Source organism: Larus michahellis, chromosome 24, assembly GCF_964199755.1.
Source record: "Larus michahellis chromosome 24, bLarMic1.1, whole genome shotgun sequence".
Lineage (NCBI taxonomy): Eukaryota > Metazoa > Chordata > Aves > Charadriiformes > Laridae > Larus > Larus michahellis.
Window position 1 is genome coordinate 4,368,783 of NC_133919.1, and position 24,422 is coordinate 4,393,204.

The 24,422-nt window shown below is 47.4% G+C and overlaps 2 protein-coding genes across 4 annotated transcripts in view; one reads left to right on the plus strand and one right to left on the minus strand.

Annotated features, from left to right (window-relative positions):
- Positions 1–11,749, minus strand: part of LOC141734718 (GON-4-like protein) — a 31,253-nt gene extending 19,504 nt beyond the window's left edge. Inside the window, 14 exon segments of the mRNA XM_074566803.1 lie at positions 169–272; positions 578–618; positions 1,283–1,384; positions 2,066–2,258; positions 3,097–3,267; positions 4,123–4,227; positions 4,459–4,554; positions 5,350–5,400; positions 5,784–5,834; positions 6,189–6,263; positions 7,697–7,893; positions 8,617–8,778; positions 10,793–11,282; positions 11,285–11,749. Coding sequence (XP_074422904.1) covers positions 169–272; positions 578–618; positions 1,283–1,384; positions 2,066–2,258; positions 3,097–3,267; positions 4,123–4,227; positions 4,459–4,554; positions 5,350–5,400; positions 5,784–5,834; positions 6,189–6,263; positions 7,697–7,893; positions 8,617–8,778; positions 10,793–11,282; positions 11,285–11,749 — 2,303 coding nt within the window.
- On the plus strand, positions 11,732–23,455 carry SYT11 (synaptotagmin 11). Of its 3 annotated transcripts, none has more exons than XM_074566812.1 (4): positions 11,732–11,866; positions 15,241–16,064; positions 18,759–18,882; positions 20,402–23,455. In XM_074566812.1, exons 1-4 carry the CDS (start codon positions 11,833–11,835, stop codon positions 20,710–20,712), a joined length of 1,293 nt encoding a protein of 430 aa, XP_074422913.1. In that variant the 5' UTR covers positions 11,732–11,832; the 3' UTR covers positions 20,713–23,455. The 3 variants fall into 3 exon arrangements, with proteins under 3 accessions (XP_074422913.1, XP_074422914.1, XP_074422915.1); XM_074566813.1 differs by having other exon boundaries at positions 18,759–18,879; positions 20,399–23,455; XM_074566814.1 differs by having other exon boundaries at positions 18,759–18,879.
- The last annotated feature ends 967 nt before the right edge of the window (positions 23,456–24,422 follow it).

Here is a 24,422-nt window from a genome sequence, read left to right on the forward strand (position 1 = left end):
ATCTCACAAATAAAAACGGCTCAGAGCTTCCCAAAACAGTGGCCTGTGCTGAAAAGGCCGTACCTCTCTGGCGGCTGGCACAGCACAGCTGCAAGTAACCACAGACTTTTTATCACAACAGATTAGTGGTTATTTTTTAATTTTACGACCATAACCAAATGATCCTACCTAAGTGCCTGTGGTGTATTAAAATTTGGCCGTGACTCTGTAACGTTATCTTCATCTTCTGGACCTTCATCTTCCATGTTCGAGAAACCCATCTCGTCCTGAAACTGACAGTAAACGTGTAGCGACAGTCGGGAACAGAAAGCCCAAGCAGTACATTCACCACCACCTGTCTTTAGCTAACAAAGCTCACGATGATCCTCTTAGCATCGACATTCACCTCTGCATGGATTTAAGGAAGCTCCTATATACCTTCTTTCCCAAGGCTAAAAATTACACTTTTATGGCAGGGTCCTTTGCGCATAGTCGGCACTAAGCATCCTACAGAGACCACCCCTTCACGGCTTTAGAGATTTCATGTCAGACCTGAGAAAGATCTATTCTTTAGTGCTATAGCCGATTTATCACTTACTGTCTCAAACAGCTCCTCCATCAGTTCATTCACTTCCTTTTCTGCAAAATTAAAAAGAAGTATGAAGACTCCTTTTCCAAGAAGCACCTGGCAATCCTGTCATATCATCAGGTCATTTAAGGAACCTCTCTTGCAAAAGGGAAACCCTCCGCTTGCAAAGAGAGGACCAAGAAGGAAAGGCACCTGGTTATTACATCCTTTTAATGCTAGGCCCCAAAAAACTTCAGCTGAGACTGTTCTGATTCAAAAGTATCATATAAAAACTAGTTTTCAGAATTAAATTCAAAACTATGTTAACTGGTAGTAAGACCTAAACCAAGTGTGCTTTATTGAGAAGATGAAAAGTGATATGTTTACAAAACTAGCTCAAAGACTGCAAGAACTTGGAGAAAATTTAATTACACTCGAGTCATAAGGCAAGCATTCAATTCTGAATCGGCTGAAGCTTTAAGACAGACTGTACTGTCACATCAGCGCTACTCTTCAGTCTTTGGTATGGAGTAAAGGTGCACCTGGTAGCACAGCAGCTCTGGCTAGATCCTTTCACGTATTCCCAGAAAGCCAGCTGTGCATAGAAAAGCTGTTCAAGTAAGTATGCAGATTTTTTTTAGTTACCCTACACTGCAAAACCTTTGCAACAAGACACTTTTCCAAATGAATTACTAATCATAACAAGGGAGGAGGTGGGATTCCCAAAGGACTTACTGGTAATTCTCACAGCACGATCGTTTCTGAAGTCTTCTGTATCTGGTTCATCCAGATCTTCCAGGAAGTTGTACTCAGGGTCATCATCATCATCCGCTTCATCTAACAAGAAGCATGTTTTGAAACGTTATTACCCTGCCCCAAGAGCACAGAGATGCCAGGAGCAGAAGCACTTTGTTTACTGCCTGACCTGGCACGAAGAGGGCTAGGACTACTGCTCGAAATTAACCGCGTGTTCCTTTTTATGGAAGCAGTATCAAGCCCATCCTCTTTTCAAACTGAGCTACTCGCACCCTTATTTGTAGCCATTCCCATTTAGAAAAGCTGGATTTATTCTCTGCGATCCAAGTTTCATCTGAATTTAGAAAGAGTGAAGTAGTATTTCAATTTGTGTTATATATTCAGTTTTCACAACTGTAAGCAACCAGTAAATTCGGGACAAAAGGAAGTCAAGTCCCAAAGCTTGTTCTTGTTTCTTCTCAAAGGACAAAATACACTCAGATAGATTCAGGTATATCGATGCTCCCAGCTTCGTGACACACCACGATGGATTAAGGGCTGAAACATGTAACTTTCGTTCACGGTCGCCAGTTACTGTGTGTACTGGCTAGTAAATATTTACAAGCGAGACACCTGAAGTTTAAAAACCCGCATGCAAAACATATTACTAAACAAGATCATGGCTGCAGCCCAGACCATCATGTATAAATAGAAAGAAAAAGCTCCAGGCTTTCAATGTAATCCCCAATTCCGGTGTACAACAACAAAACACCTGTCACATACCTTCATTCTCCACATCATCGTTCATGAGACCCCCAAGCCACCTTTTCCATTCTTCGTCATCTGCAGTGTTGGGATCATACATATCAGGCGTGATATCTGGGGCGCGGAGCTCAGCCTCCAGCTGACCAAGAGGGACATCCTTCAGCGGTCTCTTAGATCGGGTTCGGAAGGCAATGAGGCTGTCTTCCAGAGACTGAAAAGGGAAGGAAAAGCACACTGCAATTACAACATCTCTGCTTTTCCCAGTTTCTCTGACAGCGGGTTTTCAGCACAGCCAAAAAAGTCCAAAACGAAAAATATTAGATTCCTGCCACAAAGAATCACATACTTCAGTAGTCCAAGCAAGCCAAACTTTCATTAATCTCACGATTTAGCTGTTGTTATTCACAAATATGTTACCATTCATTTATCTCACGCTAAACTCTTATCTGATAGCGAGGAAGCAATCTCCACTTGCAATATTTGATTCTTTCACGTATGTTTTACTCTTTGCCCTCTTCACTATCTGAAATTAATCTTGAGCAGCAGCACAGGACTGTATCTTCACGACTCCTCACCCTTGCACAGTAACACAGATCAGTCACATTCTTCTCATTACTAACATGAAACAGTGGTTCTCTTTACAACCAAGCTGCTTCCTCAGGTGTTAGCAGTATAGCTGCCTGCAAAACACAACTAAGCCGACGGGATATCTTTCAAAAGGAAAGCCATCTTTATTAGCTATGCAAGTGTCATAGAATTACTTTTAACAGTCAACACAATGGCAGCGAGAGACTTATGAGCATAAATAGAGTGTCCTTGCGATGCAAGAAACTTAAAGTATACATCACTAACAGCTCTTTACTAACAGCTACCTCTGTTCTCTCACAGAGCTAGCGCTCTACACACCATGGAGATTCAACTTTAAGTAATAAGTTATAGAAGGAGGGCAGAACGCAGCAGAAGTAATAGCAGAGAACACCAGAAAGCTACCTCCTTTCTAACAAATTTTACTCAAACTAAAACTATCGCAGCATCCCCCAAACCAGTACCTGGTAAGAATCCATGCATACTGGGCTTGAAGCCAATTCTTCATCCACTGCATGCAGCTTCTCCATGAACGTGCTGTCTTTGTTTTGCTTTGGTTTAGGAGGTGGTGGAGGTCCCATGGGAACTACTTCAGCACTGATGTGCCTAAGAACGGGTGCAGCAACCTTCTCCATCTAGTTAAAAAGGCCTTCGTGTTAAAAGGTTTTATTTAGAACATAAATTTCCAAGGGCAGAATAAGTCTCTTTCTGCTTGACGAGGGTCTAGTACAACCAAAATGGGAGAAATGCTTCACAGACGGAAACGGATTCTTCATATTACACTGACTTCGATTTTCAGACAGTACAAATAAATTTATTATTCTTGCAGGAAAGGAGACATTGGGAAGATTTGAGTATCAGTCTAAACATTACTAAAGCTGATAAACCTGAACACTAGTAATTGTGGCACGCTCCCCAAAATAAATCCACGGTGAGTAGAACGTGGAATTATCAACATATTATTGTTCTTTCTCCAATTGCAGTGTCAGTGGTCAGTTCTCACAGTCACTTTCTCATTCTTGCCTGCTGATACTCAGCTCTTATCACACTGCACATACTCCTTCGACCGATTTGACAGTGCGTGCAGTCACCACAAATACCTTATGCTTTTATCAAAATCACTTTCTCCTCCAAAGCCAAGCACAGAAAGCAATTCTCCTGCACTGCTCTCAAAAAATAATCAGAAATTCTCCTGCACTGCTCTCAAAAAATAATCAGAAAACAAACATTATCCGAAGAAGAGCCAATCGTTTCCATTGTCAGTGCTTTTTTTCAGTACTCCTGTTTATTCCAGACTAAGCTTTTCCTGCAAGGGTTGCATTCCACTGCGTATGCAGGAACCGTTGCAGCGTGACCCTAAAGCCACATAGCACCTGTAACGTCACCACAACTTCAAGCAATAATATGCATTTTTGCTTTTGCATTAATCATTTAGGAATAATGACTGAACGCCATTTCTAAAGAAAGCAAAAACTGTCTTGAAAGTTTACCTCGCAGAGCGTCCCTCCCTCCTCATCAGATGATCGCCTTGTCCTAGACCGTTTTGCTCCCCGGGGAGAAGAAGCGGTGCTCTCTACGTCACTTTCCAGTAAGCTCTATAGCGCAAAAGATGCAGAATGCAATCAATCATGCCACAGTCAAACATTGCTTCAAGTAATATTCCAAAGACTCTTTCTAGCCAAATTAATAATATAGCATTGAAGAAAGATTACCAGACAGGCAGGGACAACTTACAAGATTTCATACGTTAAAATAATGAGCATTCTACTGCCACAAACACGCAGACAACTCCACGCTGAACTGATCTTTGTACAAGTTGCATTTACCTCTTCTGCAGTCTCATCCTCATCCTCATCATCAGGCTGGTATTCTTCATCTGAGGAATCATCTTCCTCAAGAGGAATGTCCACAAACTGAGGAGGCTGCAACAGAAGAAAGGTGACAACTTTTTACAGGCAAGATAAGAGTTGCACTCTAACGGCACACTATCAGACCAAAGATTTCTAACTGAAGAAATACCCTGGAGCTCAGAAAGGAAGGACACTACCGAAAAAGGCTGAAGAAACTAAGGAAATTACTCAAGTAATATCAGTAAAGCAAAGTAAGTGGTTTGAAAAGGTGCAAGAATGGGCACAGATGATTTAGCATTTATAGGATGGAAACACTGCATGAGCAGACACTATCTCAAAGACGTGTTTCTAGTACTTAGATGGCCGTTCACCCCCGCTACACTGCTGAATCCTGTGTAACAGATTCAGCACATTCATAACCTAGATAACAAATCTTTTGGAGCAGGCAGAGCTCAGGAAAAAAACCTGAAGCCCAGGCTGTATTTCCAGGCCGTCCTACAGTGTATAAAACAGTCCCAGGAAGGAACACGTCGCCACACGAGGCCTGGGCAATGGCATTCACTGTCAGGAGTTTCATCCAGGCAGTGGCTGCTGCAGTACCAGCATGAGAAGACAGACCATCCATCAGAAAAGACATCCCTATGACACATCATCACTTCATCATGTTCAGTCTTCCACTGAAGGCAGCTCTTTTGGGCTCTCCGTGCACCTGCTGCTACGTTAGCTGCCCATCCTGCCCTGCATACCCCGTTTGCAATGCTCCTGGTCACCACCGCTCCCGACATGCTAGACACGAGCCTGCTCCACCCCTCCAAAAGAGTCCTTGCTCAGCAAGGGGCCTCTAGTTTGGTCCCCAACTTGACTTACCTTCACCTCATTCGCCTTCTTAATTGGAGAAATATTCCATGTTGGAATCACCTAAAGATAGCAAAGCCACTTTAACTAACTCCGAAAAGTAAGGTGTTGCACAGCTTAGACAGTCTATTACATCAAACGAGTACTTGAGCTTGAGGCCTCGCTCTCCAAAGCGGCCAAGGAACAACAGACTTCAAACAAAGGCTTTCTGAACTGCCCACGTGATCTCCACAGGCAATAACTTCAGCAGAATGGATACCGTCGATCCACCGCATTTTCTAACTCAGACCTGCTTCTATTCTGCTCATCTAAAATGAATTTTTTACATTGTTTTAACTTATTTTTTTAGAATAAATCACATAAAAGCACACCTTACTCTTCTTTTAGAGGAGCCAACAATCAAAACCACTTGGGTAGGGGGAAGTAAGAGCAGATGACATACTTACCACTCCTTTCTCCACAACTTCCTTCAGTTTGGAACGAGTCATTTTGGGCTCCTGAGAGTTTAAAACAAGACAACAGCAACCCATTCAGCTACTTTCCTTAATTGCAAGCTTTTCCCCAGCAACTCTTTACCACAAGGCTTTTCTCTTTTTTAAAATTCATTACCTTTTAGACATGATCAGAGTGACATCAAAAACAACCCCTCATAATTCTGTTTTACAGTTTACACTCGCACACAGACACTACTTACTTCATCCAGGTGGCAAATCTGGTAATGAAACAAATTATGGTGCTACCTATTTTATCTACTCTCTTCGTACCACATCATGGACCGAGAAGAGAGACTGGTGAAGGTATCACACATTCGGAACGGCTGAAAAACCTAACTGAAAAAGCTCTTTACTTACAAACAAAGGGATATCTTCCGTCTCACTGATGGCCGCTTTCATCATGGCAACCACATGCTCGTTTGTGATCACTTCCTACAGGAACACACACAAGAGTATCCTTTACATTCTGTTTGTTAAAAAGAAACAGGCTCAAAGGTGAAATAAACTAGCTGGAAACACGATGGAGAAATAGTGCACAATACACTTTGTAATTATACTACAATAAAAAAAGATTGCTCAGTGATTGAACAAGATGTAAAGTAAGCACAGCCGCGATAAAAACATTTGCACTGCATTCTCCTTGAACGCTCCATGGAATAAATTTCCAGCAGAAGGAAAGAAAATAGTCAAAACAAAAGCCCACACCAGTTTTCCTTCCTTCATGTCATGTAGTCAGTGAAATGTGCCAATCCCAGACACATGAGAAATGCAGCTATGAAGCTGCAACAGAAAACTCAAATCCTTAAGCACTCACAGGCTTCCAAAATAGTAAGGGTCTAATTCTCTAGAGAAAGCATGTAATAATCTACTCTTTGAAACATTGTGCTACAGCATTTCAGAAAACATTGTATATATGTAAAAGAAATAGGGGAAGGCAGAAGAGAGCCAGTATCCATGACTACATTTTCTGAATGCCACCACGCGGCTCCAGGGAAGGTAGGCGACTGCCAGATATTTACAGCCTTCCACAGCGCCACGTGACAGAGAAGGGGATTAATTTATGGCACTTGTACAAAATCAGCTGGCGAATCTGCCCAAAAGAATGACGGCGGTCTCCAGTTTGCCTGCCAAAGGGATGGCAAAACGGGAAAATATCCGAGATCAGCTGGATTAGAACACTAGCTGCGGGAGGGGGGGGGGGAGGGGGAGAAAAAAAAAAAAGCACCACAATTTTTGATCCTGTGGGAAAATAAATGCTATTGCTCTCCAGACCCTGCTCATGGGAGAGTATGAAATCTACACCTCATATAGGTGTAGAATTAGAGTTTCAGTACACAGCTGTCACAGCACAGAAATTGTTCTTGCAGTTCCTGTCTAACTGGAAGCTGTGATGGACTAAAAGATTGGCTGGGGTCATTAACCGAGAGTAACGCGTTTCCGTCAGCACCACTAGGATTCCATCAGAACTGTATCATGAAACAGTTCACTCAAAATAAGAAGCAATGAGTTCACAGCCTACATCTCCTCACCGGGAACCAGAAGCATGCATTTCAGTTCAATTACTCCTGCTACAGCTACCACGGTACAGTAAAACAGAGCCGTTTGCCACCGTAAACGAATGGAAGTCAGGGATCAATACCTACTAACAAAGCCCGGTACAACTAACTTATCCAAACACCACACAGTTCTCTCTTTATACCTTTTTATAGGAGAGATTAGGACGTGGGTGCCTACCAAGCCTTCCTCGTTCATGAAATCAAGCGTACCACACACACGAAATCAAGTAGGACTATACTCAAGTCTAGACTGCACTTTTAAAAAGCCAGGCACTTCCCCGTTGCCTGTCAGAGTCCCGCTGCACTCACATGAAGGATGTTTCGCACGTTGACCACTGTCAGGTTATGTTGTTTAGCTCCATCTTCTAAGGTGCGATCAAGGGTATCGTCTAGCTTGATGTCACAAGACAAAGATCCCTCTTCTTCTTGACTTTTCCCTTCTCTTTTCCGTTTGGTTGCCTTCCTCCTCCTCTTCCTTCTCTCAATATCCTCTCCATCTTGCTCCTCTGAAAATTCATAAAAATGGACTCTAAAAATTCAGATATTTCATATCCGGCACATTCTGACGGTATGAGTTTAAAAAAAAAGACGCTAGAATTCTGCAGCTACTGAAGTGGCAGCACCTTTCCAACAGCTGATAAGCAGATCACCCAAGTGAAATGGCCATAAGAACTAGAAACTGGCTTTTGAATAATGGATTCAAATTCTACAGGACCCGAGTGAGTCACATTAGTCAAGCAAATAAAGGTTATGTATCTGCAATCTCTAGACTGATTTTACAGAGCAGTCTCTGCAGCCTTTTTACGCCTTTTTCCAGAAGGAGGTGTTCTAAGTATGCCGACAAGATTAAAGCAGTTGCAAAACTCCAGGCACCATACAGCAAGCGCAGATTACAGTTTCTGGGACTTAAAATGTTTCCCAAGTGGTGCTGTTTTGATGACTCAGGGAAACAGAAGAATCATAACTTCCTTTGAAGGAAAGCTGTGGTTTTAGTAATCAAAAATTACAGAGATCAGCTCCAGCAAGTTTCACTTGGATACCTGTAGTTTATTTAGGATGAAAAATTCAAAAAACATTGCATCTAAACAGATCCTGCCCTGGTGTACACAATTCCAGAGTTCTGCATCTACTGTACCAAGTCACAGGTTTGTCCCTTGCATACAGCTTACCCAATGGAATAAACAGACCCAAATCCTCATTTTCCTCACCAGTCTGCTGGGGCCACTCACCAGCTCTGGTGTTCTTCAGTGGCTTCATTGCGGTAGGATTTCTAACAGGCAGCTGCAAAGAACTTCTCACTGGAGACTCCTGCACTGCAGATTGGTTTTCAGCCAGATACGGATCTCTCTGCGAATTCAATTCCACCTCTGTGTACAGCTTAGGCGTTCTCCCTGCAAACAGCAAATGCTAAGCTGCAGTCAGATATGCCATACGGACAAAGCTGAGCAAGGTTAAGAGGCTGCTGCAATTACAAAAGCTTATCATGACCCATTCCAGCCTGTTAAATCAACTGCGCAAGTTTAACCTAGCCCATGGAAGGGATCCAGATGCACTGAACGCTGCCGCCGCAGTCCCACCCCGCTGGAAACCAATCCAAGCAAAGACCCCTGCCTCCAGCTATTTCAGCCTTGCTCCCTCCACTATCAGTTTTGCACAGTTATGCTTAAAACCGTTCCTGGCAAATGATCCACTCGCAAAAAAACTGATGATTTGTTTAAAACGGGGTTGTACCCCCTGTTGTATAAATGCAACTGCAACAACAGAAATCAACAGCTAGGGGCAGGCACTCCTTCACCCAGCCAGGTTATTCACAGCTGGAACAGCACAGTCAGCTCCAACCTTAGGATGCAGTTTCACGGCCACCTTGGGCCAATTTAACCCCTCTCCCGCTGACAGGGGGGCCTACGCACCCTTCCCACTCCTATTCTGCACAGTCCGAGAAGTTACAGAGACCTGGAAAACAAAGGGGAACCGTCCCCTGTTCCACTCCCCTTTCTCCTGACACAAAATCAGCTTTTGGTCAAATCGGTGAGCTCATCGCAGCAGTCCAAGAACCAGAGACAACCGAGGAAGCGCTGCCCCTTTCTGCTGACGCCTGTAGTTAGATGGCAATGACTATGAAAAAAACCCTGAAGTTTCACAAACACCTTAAGCCAGTATGAAAACACATTGTCACCCAGTAAAACCAGCCCCCCAGCATGCTGCCATGGGCTGGCACAGCTCTTTGTGCAGCCGAGCAGAAAGTCCGATCAGGGAGTTGATCCAGATGGAGAGTGGAGAGGAAAAAACAACCCCACGCTTCCCGCACCCTCCGGGTGCCAGATTTTTTGCCAGATCAATTCTCCAGTCTCCTTGAGCTCAGAAGACAAAGATGCATGCCGGGAAAAGAGAAAAGGAACAGGATGGGCAATGTGGGGAAAAGAGGGAACAACGACTTACTTCAGTAGACTTAAAAACAACCAGAGATACAAAACGAGCGTCACTGATGGTGAATACCTCTCGTCTCCCTCACCAGCTCACACATCACACTTTTCACTAAGTGAACCTCAGAGCAAGGAAGGTGCGCCTGGGCTTTTTACACAGACTTCCAAAATACCTGGATTCCATTTCTAACTTGATATTAACACAAGCTCCACTGACATCAGCTCTTGTAAAGGACCACAGTAGAGCCCCTCGACCTACAGCTGCCCCTCCACCTACAGCTGCCCCTCCAGACTACTTTTCTGAATGCTTGAAAGAATTATCTTCCAAGAACGAAAGCAAACGCAGACAGAAAACTCTGAAAACCAGTATTTTCGGAAGCAGCAGCTTGCCCTTTTGCCAGCCTCACAACTCACTTGCCAAACATCTGTTCTTTAAAAACTAAACGTGAGGCGACTGTCCCGAAGCAAAGCCTGGTTTTACAAAGACTTGCCGGAAGACTAGCTGAAAGCAACATATCCCGCACTGTGTAAGACCTGTGAGGTGTGCCTGCAGAAGTTACTGTTAGGGCTTATTGCTGAGGGATGTTTGTCCATAAAAGACTAAACACGGGGGCAAGACCAAGAAAACCTGTAGCAAGTTTGTAAAACTGGGTATTTTAGGTTGTAATTTTGGAAAAAAAAAATCAAAATCAACTTCTAAAACTCTTAATGTTTGGCAGCACTAGGGGCAAGAGTCTTAAGTTCTGCATTCTTTTTCTAACGTTTTAGGGTAGGCGAACCCCTGAGCCTCGACAGTGGGATGCCTGCTAACCTGGAACACTTCAGAGAAAAACCACCACGGAAACCAAGCACCCAAAGCAGAAGCTTTATACAACCGCGCCCGGGAAGGCTCCGGGTGCGGGGGCAGCACACACAGGGCCGGCAGCGGGCCGGGGAGAGCCACCGACGGCCGGCAGCGCGCACCGCGACGGGCCGCCCTCACCTTGACCTTCTGCCGCCGCCTCGGGGCTGCCGCGGCCCTCGGGGAGCGGGGCGGCAGCGCTGGCCTCCTTCGCGCCCGCCGCCTCCTGCGCGGGGCCCGGCCCCGGCCGGCCGGGGGGCCGCCTCCCGCCCTTCAGCGAGGCCTCCCCGGGACCCCGCCACACGCCCGGGCCGGAGGAGGGCGGCCCGCCGCCGGTTCGTGCCGCCGGCGCCGGTTTGGCGGGGAAGCCGCCGTCGGCAGCGACCACCGAGGAAGAGCCGGCGGCGCCGGGCAACTCTCCGTCCTCCCGCGGGCTCTGCGGCCCCGCCACCGCCGCTCTCCTCTTCTTGCAGGGCAGCATCTTCAGCGAGAGCGACATCCCTGCGCCCACCTGGAAAACAGGAAAGCGGCTGGCCGCGGGGCTCCGCTGCCCTGGCCCCGCCGCCCCGTCCCGCTCGCCCCGCAGGAAGCGGAAGCGCCGCGGGGGCCGCCCGCTGCGCAGGCGCCGCGCCACCATGTCGGCCGGGCGAGGGGCGAGGCGCCGCCATGTTGGCGGCGCGCAGGTCGCCCGCCCCGCCGTGACGAGGCGAGGCGGCGGGGGCGGCGAGCGCGGCCGCCGCCATCTTGGCTGGGCGACGCCGCCGGGCGCCGCGGCCGCTGCCTAGCGCCGGGCCCCCGCCGCCTCAGAGCGTCCTCCCGTGGGGAAGGGAGGAGAAGGAGGAGGGGAGGGAGGGCCTGCCCGGCACCGCTGCCCGCGCTCCTCGGCGGACCCCCTCGGCCCCGGTGCCGTCTCCTCACAGCGGGAGCCAGCTCTCCGGCCCCGCGAGCCCACGCACACGCTCCGCTGCCGCCCGGCTCCTCGCCCGGGAGGCGCGGCCGGAGCCCCGACACTTGCCGAGTCACCGCCGGGCGGGGCCGGGCGCGGGCGGGGCCGGGCGGGGCCTGCGCCGCGTCGGGACCAGTCGGCAGCTCCTGCATCCCGGGGCTCGAGCATCCTGCGGGCGGGGCCGGCACCGCGGCGCCTCCGCACCGGGCTCCGCACCCCCGGCCTCAGCGGGGCCATGGCGGAGATCACCAGCGTCCACCCCGGCTTCGGTGAGTGGGGCCGGGCGGTGTGGAGGGCCCCTTCCTCCGCCCCGCTAGAGCCCAGGCGAGGCCCCCGCCGCCCCCGAGGCCGGACCCCGCTCCCCCCCCCCCCCGCCCCGCCTGCCGGTAACCTTCCCCCGCGGCGGCAGGCGGCCCCCGCCGCTCGCTGCCGGCCCCAGGGCGGTGCCAGCTCTCGCCCCCGGAGCCGCCGCGGCCGGGCCCGGGCCGGCGGGGAGCAGGTGGCGGCCGGGCCCGGCGGCCCCCGCCGCATGACGTGATGTCTGTGCCGGGCCGCGCCGCGCCCCGGCCTTTGTTCGTGCCTCCCCGGGGGCCGGGGCGGCTGCGGCACCGGCACCGGCGGCCCGACGAGGCGGGGCCTGCCCCGGCGGCCGGGAGAGGGGCGCGGCGGGCGGCGGCGGGGGGGGGCGCGGCGCGGCGGGGGGGGCACGGCCGGGCACGGTGGCGGCGGGAGCCCCTCAGTGAGGAGCCACAGCCTCGCTGCATCCTCGGGCGAGGCGGCCCCGGGCCGTGCCAGTGCGGCTCCCCCCGCACCCGGTGGAGTCATTCTCCCGAGTTGGTGCTCGCTGGTGTTTAAGACGGTTTTTCCGTAGCCCGGCGGGCGCCGCGGGCCGGTGCTGCAGCCAGGGGGGTCCGTGTCGGTTGGGTTTCTCCAGCCGTGGAGGCTCAAACCCGCTGCCTCCGACCTCCAGCCACCGGCTGACCTTCCCCTCAGACCATAAAGCCCCATAGATAAAGCACGGTTATTACATTTCCTTTGAATTCTAAGCACTTGGTAATAATTTTCCATACAATATAATTTATCTAATGTACGATGTATCTACTTACCTTTTACCTTCAGTGTTTCCTGGAATCCAAGAGCCACGTGCTGTCATAATTTAACCGCTGGCCGCCATTAGGGTATGATTAGCAAACATCAGTTTTAAAAGGAAGTTTTCAAGTATTTTTCATTAATTGAAAAATAATTCCATATCCCCAGAAGTTGGCTTTGTTTTGATTAAGCCTTAGCATCGCACCAGAACAAAGATCTCTTCAACCAAGTTTGACTGAAAAAGCACAGTTTTTCTCTTTTTGAGAGAGGAGACGGGCTGCAGTGCCATTTAAAATGGTCATTGTGTGTAGCAAAGTGCTTTGAAAATTGCAGAAGCTGGACTAAAATTGGTTTTAGGCAGCTTTACATCAGTGTAGTTTTCAACTCTAGGGAATTATGGAGACGGGACTAATGAATGTATGGAATGATGACATAAGCGGGAGTCTTCAGCCAGGAAAAGAGGGGTGTTGGGAGCAGCGCAGAGCAGGGAACGGTTGCTCCCTGTTTCTTCTAATGCAAGATCAGGCATCAAATGGAACGAGGTGGGGCACGCTCAAAATAAAAGCCCTTGTTTTCTCATGCCACATAATCAGGCTGAGGAACTCTTTGCCACACAACGTTATGGGAGCCAAATTCAAGAGCTGAGCTAAATCAGTGGAAGAAAGATCACAAAGACTTATTTGGTGCTTTCTAGTGCGACTGCTTCTAAACTTGCCCCATCAGATCTGCAGGAAATGAAGGTACGAGAGCTGATTCTATGAAGACGCAATAGAAACAAAACACACGCAAATAAAAGAGATCAGCATAAGAGAGGAGTTTCAGCATTTGTCCTTTTCTGCATATCCACTGAAGCTTTTAGTGTGTGTATATGTCTGTAGTATTCTAATTAGCTGTTAAAGACCACTTGCATCACTTCAAAGAGGAAGCAATAAATAACGAAATAAAGTTGGGGTTTTGGGGGTGTTTTGTTAATATTATGAATTCTTCTTGCTTTAATTAATTCAGTCTAAGGCTATGCTTAGAGTGGGACCTGGGACACGTTTATCTGTGAAGCTGGTCACCATCGCAAAAGACTTCCAGTTTCAGTCTGGGAAGGCTTCTATCTAACCAAAAGTGATTTTGCTATTTTTGCGAAAGGGAGACATATTCTCTTGAAAATCACAGTTTTCCCTGAGCCTATCAGATATTCAGATTATAGCCTGGCAGTCTTGTCGTCTTGCCCGTTAACCTCAATAAATAGTAATGTGGAAAGCACAGAGAAGAGACAAAATCGAGGTGTTTTCTATAGCTTCAAGTATGAGGTTGGAAGATTATTTTCTCCTGTTTATGGTACAGAGTGACGATAGGAAAATCAGAGAAGCTTACCTGTTTTACTGGCTGTTCCATTTAGCTATTGCTGTGATTGTCATGGCAATGATCTTTCGTTTTGCCTCTTATTATGGAAGCAGTTTGTACAATTTGTAAAGAAAGAGACATAGGGCTAGAGGGCTTTTTTTGTTTGCTTGCTTCCACAAAAACCAAATTGCTTGAATGCTGATTGAACCAGTAATACAATAATAGGTTATAAGAAAAGCCTGGCTCTACCTTCCCTGCAACGTCCCATCAAGAAAACGAAGACAGCAAAAAGATCTTTGCCTTCCCTTTTAAGCCTGAACAAACCCCACTTGGTCTCTGCTCGTCTTCCATCTGCTCCCCATTCTCCATCCTCCATCTGCTCCAACCTTGAATCATCTCAGTGGCCCATGACTGGAATTGCGTGAGGATGTCGGTGTAATGTACTGGGGAGCTCAGCACTGCTGGTCTCGTTCTGTGTCTCGGTAATACTTCTCTAAAGTCAACCGTTACAAAGAGAAAATAACTGGCATGGTTGCTAAAAATTAATGTGGTGCTTTTTTGTTCTGGCTTGTCATTACTGAAGAACATAGTTGTCATAAACTCCAGAAAACATCAAATAATCCCTAAATCCAAATACAGGATTTTCCGGCCGTTGTTTTCGGACGTTGGAGTTCCACCTGAAATCTCGTGTGTATCGTTGGCCCTATGGCTGCTGTAAGGGGCTAGGACAAAACAATCCGCCATTTCAGCCAAAGGGATTTTTTAAAAATTGCTAATAAAGGATAGCTGCAGGTCTAGTGTTACGGCCATATTTATTACTCCATTCATGTTGTTGAAATAGAATTGTGTAATGTTTCTGAACAGGGCATTTAAATAAATAAATAAATAGATAGATAAATAAAAGAATGCTTCCTGCACATCACGAAACTGTATTCCTGTGGAGATGCTGGTAGTGCAGGAGGTTGATTTGGCAAGATAAAGCAATTGACCGTTTGAAATTCTTAGCGTGTGAAACATAGGTAGAGCATGCCTTAGGAGTGTAAAATGTTTCCCATGTGGGAAAATATAAATTAAAGGAAGTAGTTTTTTGATTTTGGGGAAGCTTTGGGAACAACACGGTGCTACCGTATAGATCTTCGCCCAGTTGTGCCCGGCCCCGTGGGGGCACGGCCACCGCAAAGGTACAAGCTTGTTCCTGACTGCCTTGTCTTCTCCGCAGATGTCTCTCCAGTTGTGGCAGGCCTCATCGGTGCTACTGTCCTTGTGGTTTCTGTCTCAGTAACAGTTTTTGTGTGGACATGCTGTCACCAGCAAGCCGAAAAGAAGCACAAAACCCCACCGTATAAATTCATCCACATGTTGAAAGGCATCAGTATCTATCCGGAGACCTTGAGTAACAAGAAGAAAATTAACCGAATCCGGAGAGACAAGAACGGCACTCCTAAGGAGACTGGAAGGGGAAACCTCTTGGTGGATGCTGCTGAATCTGGTTTAATAGGCTCCGATAAGGCTCCAGATGGGCCAAATGCAGCCCCCCACGTCGACCAGCTCCCAATAAAAGTAGATTATGGAGATGAACTAAGTCCAGATCAAAGCCTCACTCCAGGAGGAAGTAAAACCTCCTCCCCATCTTCTCCAGGGGATGACGTCATGTTGGGTGAACTGACTTTCTCAGTGGACTACAACTTCCCTAAAAAAGCGCTGGTAGTTACCATTCAGGAGGCTCACGGGCTGCCAGTGATGGATGAGCACACCCAGAGCTCTGACCCTTACATCAAGATGACAATTCTTCCAGATAAAAGGCACCGAGTGAAGACTCGTGTACTTCGCAAGACGCTAGACCCAGTCTTTGATGAAACCTTCACCTTCTATGGGATCCCATACAGCCAGCTCCAGGATTTGGTGCTTCACTTCCTCGTGTTGAGCTTCGATCGCTTTTCTCGAGATGATGTTATCGGCGAGGTCATGGTGCCCCTCGCAGGGGTGGATCCAAGCACTGGAAAGGTTCAGCTGACCAGGGAGATCCTCAAAAGGAACATACAAGTAAGTTGCTTCATGTAGTGTGACACGAGACTCCTTGCATTGTATTTGATCCCAGTTCTTTTGATCTCTGTGGTCTAATAAGCAGGAACACTGCAAATCCTTAGCCACGAAACCCCTTTTTCTGCAGCCACATGTTACTGGTGTTATATGACTGTGCTCTTTTAGTTAGGCAGTTCTCTGCTGTGTGGTTACGGCAGTTTGAGAAGGCGTGGTCACTATTTAGGCATGGAAATGATGGATGTTGGAACTCATGATGCCAAGAAAAAAGGCAAAGTCCTCATCTCCGAGGAAAAGCGCTGATGTGATGACATCACTTGCAGATAATTCATCTGCAAAGGCAAACCTCACTTAGGGAGATTTGCCTGGTCTGACCGTTTTAGACACCTATAATTGTAATTATCTACCTCTGAGCTGTTCCTGCAAGCCATAAGTAAGTGGGAATATGGCAACACAGTCAGCAGAGTCTGACGTGATTCCGTTTGTCCTGGAGCAGACATCTCGGTCAGCTCAGCTGAATCCCACCCTAGCTGACTCTGGTGGTTTCTCACTTGAGAACAAAGTGTCTGAGACAGTTTTGTCAAATGTAGGTACCTGAAATTCAGGTGACGTGAATCCCACTCGTAGCGTCCAGTGCTGTGAGGTAGAAAGATGAGCAGTCCATTGGGGCTGTTAAGGCTTCCCTTGGGGACGGTGTCTTCTGTCCTCAGGAAATACCCTACGTGCAGGTAGGAGGAGGTGGTGCTTAAGATTTTTGTTTTCTTGCTTAGTTTATTTTTGCTACCCATCGTCCAGGTTGAATAGAAAAAGGCATTTGGGCTCAATTATTGCCGTGAGGTATTGGGAATTGGTGCTGGGCTCCATAACATACTTGAGTATGTCCTAGAGTGGCAGCATTTTCCTTGAAAAGTTTTTTCCGCTATATTTAATTTTTTTTTTTTAAAGGAGACCCTATGTCAATGACCCAAAACAAACCAAAAGAATCCCAGAGTTCTGGTAATTACTTTGCTTTTTTTAGATTCTTGGGATGCTTTACACTATGATAAAACAAGTGTTTGGCTTACGTTCTTTTGATAGGATTCTTTTCAGTGCATTGACTGAAGTAAGTTACTGAGTTACTTCTCTTAGAAGTAACAGATTAAAAATAGAGGTCAAAGTCACGCTAAATGAAAATAGATTTAATCAAGGATGCAAATTGTGTAATGTTTATTAGTAATCAAAAATAGATTTACCTTCGTGTCAGGTGTGCATTCTCGAAAATCTGCACAGTTCCACAATGTCAAAACAGCCGTCACTGAACAAAGTTTTCAGTGTCGGGAAGTTTCAAAATCTGGAACACAGAATTGTATTTAAAACACAGTAAATTATTGCACTGATCCAAGCCACCGAAGGTGTACATCCCCTCCTAATGAACATTCCCAGTAATTTCTAACTTGCAATCTGAGAATGCAAGGTACTTTGAAGTAACTACGTTAAATTACTTCAGACCAAAAGAACCCCAAAACTCTAACAACAGACACCCGCCCCCCCATACTCTCTCTGCCTGGTGTGTTCTGGTTTATCCAAGGAGCCGAAGTTCTGAACATTTCCCTTCCAGGGCCAGGAACTCGCTCGTGTATTTACTCTCCTCCCAAAATTTTGCATGAGCAGCAATAGCCTTTGTTCCTCGCCTTTGGAAAACTTGGCTTAAACGCTCAGGAACTGCTCAAATAAAAAGAAACCACCAAAACGATCATGAACATTTTCCGTGTTTAAGTTTACACGCACAATTTTTTCCCGCTAAGCTGAATAAGAAGCGGTTGAAAGAACAGCGTCACCTCTTCGGTGATCACCAGAGCATTTGGTGTGACATTTACTTAGTGCTTCACCCCTTTGAAGGGAGAACAATTCCTTCATTTGCCCCCCCCAAACCCTTTGCTCTGCTGGGTCAACAGCACCGGACACCGGTGGGGGCAGGAGGACGGCGGGGTCCCGAGGGTCAGAACCTGCAGCTGGTGGAGCTGTGGCGGGAGCTCTGCTGTCGGTGCGGTGCTGACACCACACGATTTCATACCCGGCGCTAATGCTGTTTGCCTTGAGAGCAAATAAACCTAATCCAGATGAGTGCTGTCTCGACGGCAGTTAGTGAATGCCAGCTGGAAACCACAGCTGATTATCTCAATGTTACGTTTGTCTTTGAAAGGATATACAGCAAGTTTAACTGAGTAGATCTGTTTTTATCTTTTTATCCCTGTGCTGTACCTTTGCAGACTAAACCGATGGCGAAACTGCCGAAGCGTGCCTAAAGGGCTTGAGGTGCCCGGCCACCGAAGCTCTACCAACAGCCAGTGAAACTGAAGCTGCTAAACCCCACGCTGCCTCTGCAGCAGACCTCCAAAGGCAGCCGCGGCCACTGTTCTCTCAGAAGGTGCCCACAAGGTTTCCCCTCATGGGAACCCGGAATTGAAGGGGAGAGGCCGTAGTGATGCTCGCTGTGCTCAGCCGGCGTGGGGGGGACAGCACAGGATGATTCACCTTACGCCGCTCGCTCGGTCCTTCTCCCGGGGGCTCCATCTGCCCAAAGCACTTCAAATGGCCCGCGTCTGCTTTTCCAACTTTCTAGGCATTTAGCACAGGGAAAGGAGATTCTGGTGACCTCCAACTTTTGCCTCTAAGACCGTCTTGTCCTAATAAGTTCTTTCTGTTTCTTTTCCACAGAAATGCATTAGCAGAGGGGAGCTGCAGGTCTCCTTGTCGTACCAGCCTGTGGCTCAGAGAATGACTGTTGTGGTGCTGAAAGCCAGACATTTGCCAAAGATGGATATCACCGGCCTCTCAGGTAGAAGCTATTTTCTCCAGCTTTAAATGTGTAGGGAAAAAATCTCCAAGTTTACTTTGACGTCTTTTCACCTGTCTTATCGGAAGATTTTCTGTATTTGCACACTTTTCCTCAAACTCTTTCTAAGGGCTCATGGCGATCCGTCGCTCCCCAGCAGATGGTTAGGCAGACAGGACCAAATCCTTCCTACTGCGAGACCAACAGTTGCATCTGTCTGGCATCATCTGGTTTGTTTAAGAAAGCAGTATTTCCCAAATTCGGCAGATCTCTGCATTGCTTTTGGCCGGCGTGGGCGGGCTCTGGGCCTCCGTGCTGCCCGCGCTCACCATTGCCCTTAGCAGCTCCGTGGCTCGGCTGCTGCCTGCCGCGTCTGCCTCAAACCCTGCCCCTGGAAGAGGAGGGTAACAAAGAGCAAGCGTAAAAAATAGGAGGGACAGATTCAGAAAAGAGTAAATTCATACGACATCAGAAACAATTCAGGGCTTTTTTCCTTTTCTGTTGTTTTTGCTGGCTGTGGTGTTCCGCTGTTGGGGGTGAAGAGCAGAGCAGCTGTTCCGGCCGTCCTGCTCTGTAGTCACAGATTCCCACACTCCTGAATCCCCTTACGAAGTTCCCCTTCAGGATTACGGGGAAATGGTTGGAATCAGCTTCAGATTCAGTAATGGCCTGACTGATAGCAAATTTAGTCCTGTTTTTGCAGCTTTCTCCTGTAAACCTCAGAATGAATGCGGGCGAGGCTTAGTTATCTATTGTAGGCCTTAAATTTTACTCTTTCTGTAAAAAAAAAAGCTTTCCTCCAGCTACAGGATAAATTTTTCAGTAACAACTTCTGCCTGCTGGCTCTTGCAAGGCTAACGTCATTTCTTTATGTGATCTTTATATTACGCACAAGCTCATCATTTCAGTGGGATGAAAAAAGTCCAAGTTGGCCGGTGTGAGATGGGCAAGTGACTTCCAGCTTCAAAACTCGTGTTACAGGGAAAAGAAGCGCTGTGTGCCTGGTGGCTTACTGTTAATCCTGAACAAGCAAGGGACGAAGTGAGGCTGATGGAAAGATGAAGGCTTTGTTTTAAGCTTTCTTATTCTTCAGTACCTTCCACTCTTTCCATCTGCAAATTTGTAAAACCGTCTTGACGCTTTGCTGGGCTGTTTCCCAAATATTGGGTAAAAAATATTTCTTGTTATAGATGACAGTGAAGGGTGAAATTTTGGCCAGTCGGGCACTGACCTCGCCAGAAGGCTATCCGTTGATATTTCTAGGATTACTTACCGTGGCATCCATGCGACTTGCTTCCCCCCGGTCCCCAAGCAGTGTTGAAGCTCGTGACGAACCTGTGCTGCTAACGCCGCTGGTTGCTTTGCGATGAGGAAAGACGGCACCAGTGTCCCCATCCTGGGGAGCTGGGGGCAGTAGCCGAGGTTCCCACCGTTCTCTCCAGCTGGCTCACTCGCGCTGGCTCCGTTACTTCCAGGAGCGTCACTGGGCTGTGTTATTAGTTTATTTCTCTCTCTTCTCCAGCAGATCCGTACGTCAAGGTGAATGTTTATTACGGAAGAAAGCGCATAGCAAAAAAGAAGACTCACGTGAAGAAGTGCACTTTGAATCCTGTCTTCAACGAATCCTTCATTTACGATATCCCTGTTGATCTCCTTCCTGACATCAGCATTGAATTTCTAGTTATCGATTTCGACCGTACCACAAAAAACGAAGTGGTGGGACGGCTGATTTTGGGAGCACACAGCGTCACCGCAGGTGGTGTGGAACACTGGCAAGAGGTGTGTGAGAATCCTAGAAAGCCAGTTGCCAAATGGCACAGCCTGAGCGAATACTAGCAGAGGTTGCGGCGGCAACAGCCGACTCGTAGAACAGACTTAAACCTTGTTTTAGCTGTAGAACTAAACTTTTGTAAGAAGGAGCAGCTGATTGGTTCTCTAGTGATGTGATTTTGCAGGGCACTAAAATTCTAAAGAGCATTAAATGAAAAAAGAAAAGATATCACGAATATATATAACAGTGTAATCACGCTATTGCATGCCTAATACAAACTGAAATTAGTGTAACTACCAATATCAAGTTGCAGATTTTAATACAATTATCTGTCACTATGGAAGTTGTGTTTGTGCCGAACTGTCTTTGCTGGTATTCACCAAGATTGGCCTGTCTTTATTAGGCTTCTCCCAAAGTTTCTGAATTCTGCTGTTTAACCTCTAGTTTCTTGTTAGTTTGCCTGCCCATTGATTCTTGCAGTTCTGTTCTTCGCTGGTTCGGGAGAACCAACCGCGTTTCCGTATAAAGGTGGTTTAGGATTCTGCACTAGCGCAAAAGGAAAATACAGGGGAAAATGGCACTTTTCCTTCAGAGAAGAAATAATTCTGTTGTCAGGCACTGGAACACTTGCCTTTGCGATGCACTTGTTGTGGAGCTGTAAGGCCACCGCATCAAAGATTTGCATCTAAAATTCAAACACCACCAAACCGATCGCGTTGCTTTTGCCACGTGGACGTTAGCACAGGCACGAGCTCACAAACTGTCAGAACTGGGCAAACGCCGCTCGGTTTCATTTGATTTAACCCTGTCTGTGCACGAAGGGCCCGAGAAAAACCCAAAATCTGACATGTCACTGATTGGTAAAGATACCTGCTGATTCTTTTGAACATGAAGTGTGAAATTCTGCGTGACTGCTGAGTTCTGATACCATGGCGTAACCTATCTGAGATAGGAAAATATCTCGGGGGAAGAGGTTTTAAGCAAAAAAATCCCAAAGCTTCCCTCCATCCGTACTTGAGTCAGTTCGCATTATGTATGGTCTTGTCGAGAGCCAGCTCTCAAAAAAGGACTAAACGTGGGCAAAGCCTATCGCTGCGCAATGCGCCAGGCGCTTCAAGAAGTTAATTCTCGGCGTTTCAAGGCAGCCTGAGTTAGTTCTTAAATTGTGAACGACTTCTGAGACTTAGGCCGTGCTCACCATGGCCTCTGAAGCGTGGAGACGGTACGTGAGGAGCGTGACCTGTAGCACTTCACGCTATTAACCCTGAATAGCCAGTAGTTTTGAGCAGAAGTTCATGAAGTTGCACAAAGACAATTTGGAAGTAGCTGCACTAGACCTGGTGGTGAACACACAAGCCTGGGAACGGGTTTTGGACACGGCAGCGGCGTCCTGGCGAGGAACTCAATTCGGCTTCTTATTACGTTCAAGCCGGGAAAGATATAAATAAGGATGATAATTGGCAGCAAATAATTGTTTGTAAACTGAGCGGAAATAGTTATAACAGGCTGCAGAAATTGCAGTTCTCTCTGAACTCTCCCACGGAACTAGGAAGCAGAAGTGAGCTCACGAAGAGGCACGTAGAAGACCCCAAATTTTCAGTAGACATTTGGTTGCTTCCAGGCAGCCAGTCTGTTCTGTGCCCTGTGGAATGTAAATAGTGTATCATAATGAAAAAATTCTAAGATCGTGTACTTACAGGCCTTGACTACTGAATTTTAGAGCCCTGTTGGAAAAAATGATCCTTTCCACCTCCATCCTAATGAAAGCAGAATAATTGAGCAAGTCTTGCTGGGTTCCCTCCCCGGCCACCGTGCGAAGCAGCAGCTGCTGGGAGGGCGCTTTGTGCGAACAGTCAGCACTTTGTCCGTTGGCAGCACTTTGGCGTCTCTTCCTAAGACGTTATTTTCGGAAAGCTGAATTTTCTCCCTCACGGCTAGTTACTCGTTGAAACTTCCTTCCCCGCAGAGTGTCCTTTTAGCGACAGAGGTCGCAGGGAAGCCGAAGCGCTCTGTTCCTCAGCCTTGCGTGGCAGACGAAGCACGGACTTTGTTTGTGCTGTATCAATCCTGATTGCGAGGATTTCTGCCCAAGGCTACGGTCGATTTTATCTTTGTCTTAGACGCTTTCTGGCTCACGCTCTGCCAGTGGCTCGCCGCCACAGGCCAGCGAACGAGCTCTCCCTCGGAAATCAGTGTCGAGCTATTTCCATCCTAGTTTTTGCACTAAGCAATTGTGTTGCTGAGGTTTAGCAACTGTCACGACTTTTCCTCGGAACAGGCTTACCAACACCGCTCCAGGCGTCCGAACAGGATGTACTAACAACAACAACAGAGTTCCCTCTTTCCCCTTTGGTGTGAAAAGTGTGCTTAAGCCTAGATGATCTTGAGATTCCTCTAGTTGAAAAGGAAAGGTGAACTTCTCGTCAAGGAAACGTACTCAGGGTAAATAGACTTAGGCTATAGGGCAGGTAGGAGTAGCTCCAACACGATTCTGGAATGATAGGAAACTGAAGATGTGCAGATATATATTTTTTAAAACGTAAAATAGACAGTAAGTGACAGCGGACTCACTGTAAAATCTCCCAGGTGTGGTTATTCTTTACCTTGTGTCTTCTATTGTAAAACTAACTTGGACAGTTACAACTTTGTGTGAAAAAATAAAAAAATAAAAAAAAAAAGGCGAAAAACCTAACTCAACCTGTGTGAAACTGCATAATGCTATAAGCTAATCTACATGATGTAACGCTATCTTGTATGTTGGATTTGTTAATGCACACCGAGCGTGCAAATAAAAATTAAATCACTTTAGCTGCTGGCTGTGCCGTGTTTGACCATAGGCAGCACAGACCTGACCGTACTGAACGCTTTAAGGACTTGTTTGTAAACACGCGCGTCTCCGCTCCGACAGCTCACAGGAAAAGCACACACTAAAGAAACCGCAAAGAAATACAGGAACATAACAGAGTCCCGGCAGATTACGTGTAACACTCTTACCTCAGCGCTAGCACATACAAAATCTCTCAGGGATGCTACGCAGCGTTATGATTTGCTGTAATTTGGCATGAATGGATATTCTTTAGCTAAACTGGATCCACGTGAAAAAAAGAGGACATCAGATGGGCAGAAAAAATAAGCCATTTGGCTCTTAACATTTGTAATTTAGAGGCATTCCTGGGTCACAGCTGAATTCTCCGGGAACACGTTTGTCCATCTCGCTCTGTGGGAGCTGCGACAGTCTCTCCTAAAGAGCCGTGATCTGCCTCCTCTGGCTTGTTTCTCTGCAGCTCCCCGTCGGCGCTGCCCAGAAGGGCTCTGCCGGGCACAGAGCCACGGCTTTAGAAAACGCCACATAGTCCCAGGCAGGAGCCGGGTTTCCCCAGCAACACGGACTGCAGCGAGCGCTTCAACGCCACGCTCGGCTCTCTGCCAGCAACGGACCAGGCTCCAGAGGTGGTTTAGGTGTCTCAATATTTAAAACAAATTTCAGGTCCATCTTCGAGGAACCGGGTGTTTTCACAGCCCAGGCTTTACAAAAAGATGGTTTTAACGTCCCGGGAAAAGGAGTGGCCAGAGCTGCAGCTGTCACAGCTCTGCACCAGAGGGACGGACATCGCGGGCTTCCCTGCCGTCCCCCCGCAAGCGCAGAGCGCACCCCCCGCAGAGCCCTGCCTGCCGCCTCTCCTACAAACACGCCACAACTGACACTCGAAGCCCACTCTCTCCAAATTCACCTCGGGACGAAGATGAAAACGATCAAACTGCAACAGATGCCATT